The sequence below is a fragment of the Equus caballus genome, chromosome 15, assembly GCF_041296265.1.
Source record: "Equus caballus isolate H_3958 breed thoroughbred chromosome 15, TB-T2T, whole genome shotgun sequence".
Lineage (NCBI taxonomy): Eukaryota > Metazoa > Chordata > Mammalia > Perissodactyla > Equidae > Equus > Equus caballus.
In genome coordinates this window covers 48,283,055-48,292,725 of record NC_091698.1, presented here as the reverse complement: position 1 = coordinate 48,292,725, position 9,671 = coordinate 48,283,055, and the positions used below count along the sequence as shown (strand labels likewise).

Genomic DNA, 9,671 nt, shown 5'->3' with positions numbered 1-9,671 from the left:
TACGGGTTTTTCCAGGCGTTTCTAAGAATAACATGAAGTAGCACATTTTAATGCTCACAGGGGACACTAAAATATGGGGACGCCAGCACGAAAGTGCGGCTGGAGGAGCCGAGATGACAACTCTCTTCTCACCAGCATCTCTGGGAGGCACTGGGGCGGGGCCGCAGGATTCTGGGGTGGCTCAGCGCAGCCTCCCTTCTTTAGACACCGGAACCCTCGCGAGTCGTTTCGCCGTTTTCCAGTCGGCGGTGAAAGCTCAGTACCCTGCCCCCCGGAAGTTGTTCCACAATCGTTTCCGGGGCGGTGCAGGGTGGAGGAGGGCTCCGGATGGGTCGCAGCCGCAGCCGCTCCCCGCGGCGGGGTGAGTCCAGAAGCAGTTTGGAGGGTCTGGGGCTCGGTCGGAGGCGCGTCCCGACCCCGCCAGTGCGAGAGCAGCGGCGGCGGAGGAGAACCGGGGGTGGAAGGGGGAACGAACACCTGGGCCCTAGATTCTTCAGCCCTCTTGTTTGAAGGCAGGGGTTTTTTTTTCCCCTCAAAATTAGAGTTTCGCCAACTCTTTGTCAACCTTATATGACTTTTGTTATACTTGTGGTTGGGGGATTTAGAATCAGACCACGGTTCCCTCGCTAAATTTCTGGGTGACCGTGCGCAAGTCATCCAACCTTTCTGAGTCTCAATTTCCTTAATTAGGAATTGGGGGCAATATTACCTACCTTTAAAAACTGTCACATTCCTTAACATTCAGCATGTGATACTGCCTGGTTCTTAAAAGCTCATTGTTAGTTTCTTTTGCAGTTTATAATAGAGAAATCGATATTTAGAATTTTGCGTCCAGGGAGCTCACCTGGTAATGTTTTCTGGCCCTCACCCCCGTAAACGAGGTAGTGCGATGTAAAGAACCCAGGACTTCGATCAGGAGATCTAACTTAGACCCTCGGTTCTGCCCCCTGGTTAGATTTTATCACCTTCAACTATCCAAGACTGGATTTTCTTAAAAGTTAAGTGAGGCCGTGATCCACACATGGCTATTAAGCGCTTAAAAAGTGCTTATTCTGAATTAAGAAGTGCTGTTTAAGTGTAGAATACACACCGGATTTCCTTGATTTAGTACCCAAAAAAGGATGTAAAGTCTGTCATCAATAATTTTTTATACTGAGTACATGTTGAAATAGTTTGTATTGGGTGAAATAACATATATTGTTAAAATTAATTCCACTTGCTTCTTTTTACTTTTTTAATGTCACTACTAGAAATGGCTCTCATGATATTTCTCTTGGATAGCTCAGCTCCAGATATTTGAGGTAATTTTGTGGTTGTGTGATTTCGTGTGTTTGTATTAGAGCGTAGGCGGTCCCGGTCCACGTCCCGGGAGAGAGAACGCAGGCGCCGAGAAAGGTCCCGGTCCCGGGAGAGAGATCGGAGAAGGAGCCGCTCTCGATCCCCGCACAGAAGACGCTCCAGGTGAGTGCAGAAAATAACCAAAACTTTCACCACAAGCCTCAGAGAAACTAGTCACTGCCTTTAACTTTGTTTTTATCACTTATAAGAGAATTTACAATTTCATGAAATGAAGGGAACTTAAACTCACTTTATGCTAAACCTAACATTTCCATTGGTAAAATGGGGTGTAATTAACACTCTCCATACCCTAGAGTTGCCTTGAGGAGTAAATGAGAAATAATACATGAAAAGCACTCAGCAAGGTGTTTGGCAAGAGTAAGAAATAGGTGTTTTGTATTTTTGTTTTGTTTTTTTATTAGCTTTTTGGCGATAACCATTTATTCAAGGATGTAATCAAGAATGTGAGATCTTGAAAGAACCTTAGAAAGGGACTCTTGATTCTTGTTAAGTGTCAGTTGCTGTTTAAGTCAACTTTTTGTGTGTTTGTGTCCAATTGTTAGAAACTGCCTAGTTATATTTTTCTGCCTTACAAAAAATTTTTTAGCCCTAGCTATACTGAGTAAGACTGATGATTAAACAGTAAACTGTTTTTTCGATCTTTTAGTAGCTATCAGGACCTAGGCAGATCCTTGCACATTCTGCTCTGGGGAGTGGAGCCCTGGTTCTCTGGAGCCTGGTTTTCGCTCAGCCTTTCCCTTTCAGGCACTCATGTATATCTGTGCTGATCGACACATCTCACTGGGTGTGTCTGTTTCTGACATTTTTACTTGTTAAATATTAGATCCCCAAGACGACATAGATCCACATCTCCTTCCCCTTCTCGATTGAAAGAAAGAAGAGACGAGGAAAAGAAAGAAACAAAAGAAACAAAGAGCAAAGAACGTCAGATTACTGGTAATGTTGTTAAATAAATAACTGTAGGAAAAATACAGCCTTGTTTAGATAATATCAGTCATGATAAAATTATAAAAGTATAATTTTTGAACATTTAAATATTGTTTTTTATAGTGTTCTTTGCATATGGTTTTAAGATTGTTTTAATTGTTCATTAGTGAGTTGCTGGTTATCTGTGGTGCTCCTAATGTAGGAAGGACAAGTAAAAACATGAGAATATTTTATTTTGGAAGTACTTTCAAAGCCAGTGTCATGCCTGATTTTAAAGGTGGTCCTGCCTAAAGGCTCCAGGCTTGTCCTTTTAAGCAGTCTCTTCAGATGGAGGATAGAGAGCACATTCCTTCCTTGTACCTTAAGTAACATTCTGTCCAAAATGAAGAGGCGTTTTCTTTCATTAGACTCAAGTCTTTAGCTAATTGTTTTGTATGTTCTCTGCTGGTGAGGTGGAATGACTGTTAATCTATTGCCATCTCTCTTTTTATATATATAAAATGATAGAGTTAAAAGAATTATCACTGGGGGCCGGCTCCATGGCCGAGTGGTTAAGTTCTCACGCTCTGCTGCAGCAGCCCAGGGTTTGGATCCTGGGCGCGGACATGGCACCACTCATCAGGCCACGTTGAGGCAGCGTCCCACATCCCACAACTAGAAGGATCTGCAACTAAGATATACAACTGTGTACGGCGGGGGGGGGGTTGGGAAATAAAGCAGCAAAAAAAAAAAAAACGAAGATTGGCAACAGTTGTTAGCCCAGGTGCCATTCTTTAAAAAAAAAAAAAAAAATTAAATTAAAAAATTATCACTTACTTTTGCAGAAGAAGACTTAGAGGGCAAAACCGAGGAAGAAATAGAAATGATGAAGCTAATGGGATTTGCCTCCTTTGACTCCACCAAAGTAAGTAAAACATGCAACCAGTTAAGCATTCTCATTTGAATTAATCCATTATGACTGTCCCGTTTTTCCAGATTCTTTTACTGTCACTTGTAATTTCTTGCGTTGATACAACTGTCTGTGAGAAGGGCCTTGAGAGTGCAGAGACGGAAGCAGTGAGCTGCTGTTGGAATTCAAGGAGTGTTTGCCTGGGATGTTTGAGCTAGACCTTAAAGGAGATCAGATGAAGAGCAGGAAGATCATTTGAAGTAGAGGAAAGAGCTCATGAAAATACCCTGTAGGTGTGAAGGAGCATAGTGTATTGTGGGAATTTCAAATTCAGTGACTGGTGAAAGGGTGCTGATGGGCTAGTAAGTACGAACGAGGCTAGAAATAGAGGTAGGAGGCAAATCAGTGAGGGCTTTTGATACCCTTAGCCATGCTAAGGCATTCAGAGTTGATTCTTTAGGTATTGTGGAAAGGAAGCAATGATTTTTAAGCAAGAGGATGCCAGGATTCTATGTGTGTTTTAGAAGGATGACCTGGGGTAGCATGGAGGACAGATGGGAGGTGGGTTAGACTGGAGGCAGGAGAACTGCTGAGTTGTGCAAGTGGAAGATGGTGAAGGCCTGAAGTGAGAGAAGGGGACGGCAGATTGAGAACCATTCAGGAAGCAGGGGTAGTGGTGGTGGTGGTGGGAGTGGGAGTGAGTAGTCAGTGATGTTTCTGAGGTAACAGGATGAAAGACTGGGTGATAGTACGGTTAACCAAGAAAAGATTGTAGAAAGGAGGAATGCTGTGAAACAGGAGAGTGAAATTCAGCTGACAGATAAAGATGACATTGGGTAGCCGCATACATATCTCATCGCTCAGAAGAAGGGTGGATTGGAGAGTGAATGCTGTCTAGCCTTGATCGTAATACTGGAGAGAATAAGGAAGTGGGGGAGGAAAAAGAGGGAGGGAGATGAAGAGAGGGCTTTTAGGGAGGGAGGGGGAGAGAGTAGAGGGAGATAGGAGTAGAGAAATAAGGGAGGGGGAAATGGAGAGAAAGGAAATGACAAGAGGGGAAGAGAGGGGGATGGAGAGAGGGAGCTGGTCAGGATAGACAGGGAGAGTGTGTGTGGAAAGAGAATATATTTTTAAAACTTTGTTTTCTAGAATTTTAAGTCCATTTAGTTTTGCAAATGGAAATTGAGACTTCTGAGGAAAAATGTCAAAAATAATCAACTTCCCCTAATCTCAGATGCTGTAAGAGTTTCTCTCTAACTGATGTGCCATGTAGAGCTCACACGTTTCCTTAAAATGGCGGTGTATGACCTAAGAGGAGCACTGGGGCATGACTGTTTTGAGGTGAGAAAATTAAGAATGAGCTCTTGTTCTCTCAAGTGGTTATGTGAACCCACTTTTGGAATTTAATGCAGTTTATGTATCAGATTTTTTCCCTTGAATATACCAAATCTTGTTTTCCAAAGAATATTTTGTAAGTGAAATGGTTTATTGATATATGTATTGGATGAATAAAAATATCTCCAAAGTAAGGCAACTATAATTTTGGTATTTTAGAAGAATAGGAAAGGAATTCAGTGTAATTCTTTTTTTTTTTTTTTTGCTATTGCCTGCTGTTACGTTTGAAATCTCTGAGAATCATATGTAAAGATGGAGCCACACTTCACTTTTAAATGTAGTCTGTGCTAAAGATGTTTGTTTATAAAGGAAAAATTAGGTGAGAATTCATAGATCCCATAAAAATTATGAAGTACCACCAGAACAAATGATGTCAGTTATTTTTTTTTTTTTTTAAGATTTTTTATTTTTTTTTCCTTTTTCTTCCCAAAGCCCCCGGTACACAGTTGTATATTCTTCGTTGTGGGTCCTTCTAGTTGTGGCATGTGGGACGCTGCTTCAGCGTGGTTTGATGAGCAGTGCCATGTCTGCGCCCAGGATTCGAACCAACGAAACACTGGGCCGCCTGCAGTGGAGAGCGCGAACTTAACCACTCGGCCACGGGGCCAGCCCCGATGTCATTATTTTTTTAATGACATCTACATGGATGTTAATTTAGTTCTTATGCAGTTGGCTTCATGACTATTGATTGTAAAATCCCTCAGCCCGTTTCTGTTTTTCAGTAACGTGTATCTTATGATATTTCATCATTGATCTATGGTGGAACCTTTTCATATGCCAATGTAATCACTTATTTTCCCTTCCATTTTAACATTCCAGAAAGTTTCAAAGTTTGGTTATGTTTATTAATGGAAAATTTTCTTTTCTAGCATGTAAATGAAAATAGGGCTAATAACATACAACTCTGCAAATAGTTTTCAAAAATTAGTAAACCTTGGGGCCAGCCCAGTGGCACAGCAGTTAAGTTCGCATGTTCCGCTTTGGCAGCCCGGGGTTTGCTGGTTCGGATCCCAGGTGCAGACATGGCACCCCTTGTCAAGCCATGCTGTGGTAGGTGTCCCACATATAAAATAGAGAAAGATAGGCACAGATGTTAGCTCAGGGCCCGTCTCCCTCAGCAAAAAGAGGAGGATTGGCGGCAGATGTTAGCTCAGGGCTAATCTTCCTCAAAAAAAAAAAAAAAAGAAAAATTAGTAAACCTTTAGGAATTGAACTTAGTAAAAAGGTGAGCATCATTTACTCTTTTTCCAAGCCAGTCTTTCCAGCTCATGCCTATTTCCTGTTCTTGGGAGGTCAAAATAATACACCTCCTGTAATTTACCCAATATCCCACCCCACCACCGCCCTACCACAAAATGTAGTAAAAATAGGACTAGAAAAGGAAGACCAAATATATTTATTTAGTTCAACTTCAAATATTTACCTCACCTGTGCATGCCTTTAGGTCAGTGGATAGGAATACTTTTTTGGCCCTAAATCAGATGTCTGATAAGTATACTACACAGATAGGGTACACTCCCATGAGTAATAATGGGGTTGGGGGGCGTTGGGGGTCTTGTGTGTGTGTGTGTTTGAGATGGCATTGATCAGTGATGTTCATACATTTAACTGAGTCATTTTCTGAGCACCTAGAAGTGCAGCAGCTTAGGATGTCTGAAGGGCAAGGTGACTTGCAGCCATATCCCTCCATCAAGAAGCTTGCAGTCTCATAGGAGAAATAATACCATGTATATGCATCATGATAGTGCAGGGGAGAAAATGGGGGATATTGTGAGGAAAGCACAGTTAACTTTCTCTGGGAGTGAGAGAAGAGGGTGCTTCCTAGCAGCTCAGTCATTTGGATTGGGCAGAACGGTGGATAAGAAACAGAGTTGAAGATTGGATGGGGGTTGGGAAAGCAGTTCAGGCCTAAGGAACAGCAAGTGGTGTGGTGAGTTGGCTGAATCAAAAAGACTCATCAAGCAGTTAGTGATAAAGAGGGTAAATGCCACATAAGTAAGGTCAATATAGAAGTTGACACAATATTAGCATCTGTTATCCTGTATTCTGATTCTTGATTTAAAAATCAAAATTGCAAGGCCTGTGTAAGAAATGAGATTTAGATGAATGGTGACTGTGAGAATGCTGTGAGCTAAAGTCGTAAGTTAAATTTTGTGTGAATGTGAATATTTCTAGAAAAATAGCCGTAACTTGTATTTGATTTCAAAGAATTTTTTTGACCAAAAAAGGTTAGGATCTGCTACCCTGTTTCCCTGCATGCCTTGCACATAATACATATACCATGAATGTTTGTTGCTTTAAATATTGTTTCAGTTGCTTATGTGTGACTAGAAAAATGTGGACAGAGAGTTGTAACACTTGGGGGTTCATAGGATATCATCAGGATCTAAAAATTCTCTTTCTCTGATTGGATTACCCCATACTTAAATGGATCTTGCCATTTAAATGTGTCTATAAGATCCAGCTCTGCATCAGGGCATTTAATATATCCTTTCTGTTTTTAATATTTGTTTATTGCTTTCCTCCAGGGGAAAAAGGTGGATGGCTCTGTAAATGCTTATGCCATAAATGTGTCTCAGAAGAGGAAGTACAGGTATGCATAGCCCCCATTATTATGTTTGAACTCATGATATAAATTATGTGCTTGGGAAAAAATTTATTGTGGGATAATTGTGTTTACACAAAATGTAGCAGTTTTCCATATAGTCCCTTGTTTTAATAGTTTCTGTACTGTCCCTTGTTTTAATCTTCCCTGCTTATGTTCTGATATGTTAAAATAATTTCCAATTTACATATGAATTAAGAACTATTATAGAGAAGGATAGTTGGTGTAAATAATTTAGTGCTATAGATAGTTCTCTCGATTCAAAACAGCATAGTCTCAAGTCTTTAGACTTTAATTTCCTTATAATTATAGGTTTAAAATAGATCCCTCTTGAATTATTTACCTAGATTGATTGTGTAAGGATTTCACCTGTAAATATATTCTTCTGTTAAGTATAGGCGTATTTTATTAATACCATAGAACAAACCAATCCATACTTGAAATCTCCCTGAGTTCCTGATGAAATGAAAAGTCGAGACATCTTCAAACATTGCCTTTCTCTCTACCTTTATCGCTAATGAAAGACTAATACTCCAATTAATTTAGAATATGAATAATGTGATTGAGACTCCTGTGAGTTAAGTTACAAGAATTCTCTTGACAGTCCTTTGTAAAATTACCTTCAAGTAAAGTCGTAAGGGGAGAACTAGTACAGTGTGAAATCGTGTTTGCTTGATGGGTACCTTTTTTTAAACTCTTCTCTATTTTCTTAAACTAGAAGTTTGATGTTACCTGAAATAGATATACATTGTCAATTGATTTTTTTTTAAGTCTGTAGAATCTTCTTAAGTAGTTTTGAAAGTATATTTCCATACTTCTATTTGGATTTTAAACAAATCTAAAAGGTTTTGGCTTATTTTAAAAGTGAAATAACCTCTTTTTAATGAGCATTAAATAACCTTGAATACTTCTTACCCTAGACTTTGCCATTTTAAAGATGATTTATAGCTTTAATCTCTGAAGCATGTGATTATTCTTTTAATAAGAGGAGTCCAGAATTTTTTTTTAATAAACAATAAATTTTCTTGTTGTAGGCAGTACATGAATCGAAAAGGTGGATTCAACAGACCTTTGGATTTCATTGCATGAGAATTGAAATGCTGAAGAATGATTTTTCCCCTCCCCTTGATGAGAAGAGTGGATTTTGTATTTAATAAGCGTCACAAACAGGATCACAGTCCTTCAGCCTTGGAAAGTAAGAAAATCTTATTTATGATGTGTGTACTTCACTTATCCTGCCTCAAAAGAAGAAAAGTTAAAACATTACATTTTTTTCTTTTAGGAAATATCACTTGGGGCAATCATCAACCCCATTTTTTTTGTCCTTATTCCTATGGAAGCTATATGTGTTTTCTTTTCGGACACTCTTTAGGACTTTTTAAAACACATAAAAGTAATTGGGATGTATGTTTCTCAAATAAAGCAATATTTCTACCCTTTTGTATTTGGTAAATATTTTTATTAGTAGATAGAAGAGTCTCCCTACACATTTTCTTTTTTCATACATAGATTCAGATAATCAAGATTCTCTGTAGTTTAAATATTAGAAGAATGAAAAAGTATAACTAGATTTTTGTATTTTCTGTGTTTTTTCCCTCAAATACCATTTATTGTTTTCTCTCTAATGAAAAAGTATAACTAGATTTTTGTATTTTCTGTGTTTTTTCCCTCAAATACTATTTATTGTTTTCTCTCTAATTTAAAAGCAATACGTGCTTATTGTAAAAAAAACTTGAGAGAAACCAAAAAGTAAAAAGAAAAGCCAAAAATCACCTGTAATCTGCTCCCAGAAATAATCAGTGTTAATATTTTGGTGTATGTCTTTCCAGGCTCCTATGGGTGTGTGTTTCTTACCCCTACCCGTGAGATCAAAATGTATATGCTGTTCTCTTTTGCTAATCCTTTTTCTCCCATGTGCTGTGTACATTTTTTAAATACTCTTACATATTCTTTGGAAACTTAGCTTTTAGTAGCTACTTGGTTGTACCATAAATTACTAATTAATCTTTTATTGGTGAACATTGGCTTCCCTCCCCTGACTTGCTGTTAGAATTAAAACTGTGAGTAGTATCCCTGTTGCATAGATCTTTTTGTACTTGTTGTTTTATTTCCTTGGGTTCAGTTCTTAGATGTGGCATTGCTGGGTGAGATAAAGGGGTGTGTGTGCACACTTTAAGGCTTTTGATATGTATGGCTAGAAAGGTAACAATTGACTTTAACCAGTAAAGTATGAGCATTTCCATCTCATGTATGTGCACCAACATTGGGTGTAATAATGTTTTTAAAGTTTCCAATCTGAGCCAACCCTAATGGCCTAGTGGTTAAAGTTCGGCATGCTCTGCTTCAGCGGCCCAGGTTCAGTTTCCCAGGCCCGGAACCCCGCCACTTGTCTGTCAGTAGCCACGTTGTGGCCGGGGCTCACACAGAAGAACGAGAAGAACTTAAACTATACACAACTATGTACTGGGGCTTTGCAGGGTTTAGGGGTGTGGGGTG

General features: G+C 39.3%; 1 protein-coding gene across 1 annotated transcript; it reads left to right on the top strand.

Moving 5' to 3' along the window:
* The first annotated feature begins 207 nt into the window (after positions 1-207).
* Positions 208-9,260, top strand: SNRNP27 (small nuclear ribonucleoprotein U4/U6.U5 subunit 27). Its single transcript, XM_001490697.5, has 6 exons — positions 208-361; positions 1,341-1,461; positions 2,183-2,295; positions 3,111-3,190; positions 7,099-7,163; positions 8,210-9,260. The coding sequence occupies exons 1-6, from the start codon at positions 328-330 to the stop codon at positions 8,262-8,264; spliced, it is 468 nt and encodes a 155-aa protein (XP_001490747.1). The 5' UTR covers positions 208-327; the 3' UTR covers positions 8,265-9,260.
* Positions 9,261-9,671: the final 411 nt, after the last annotated feature.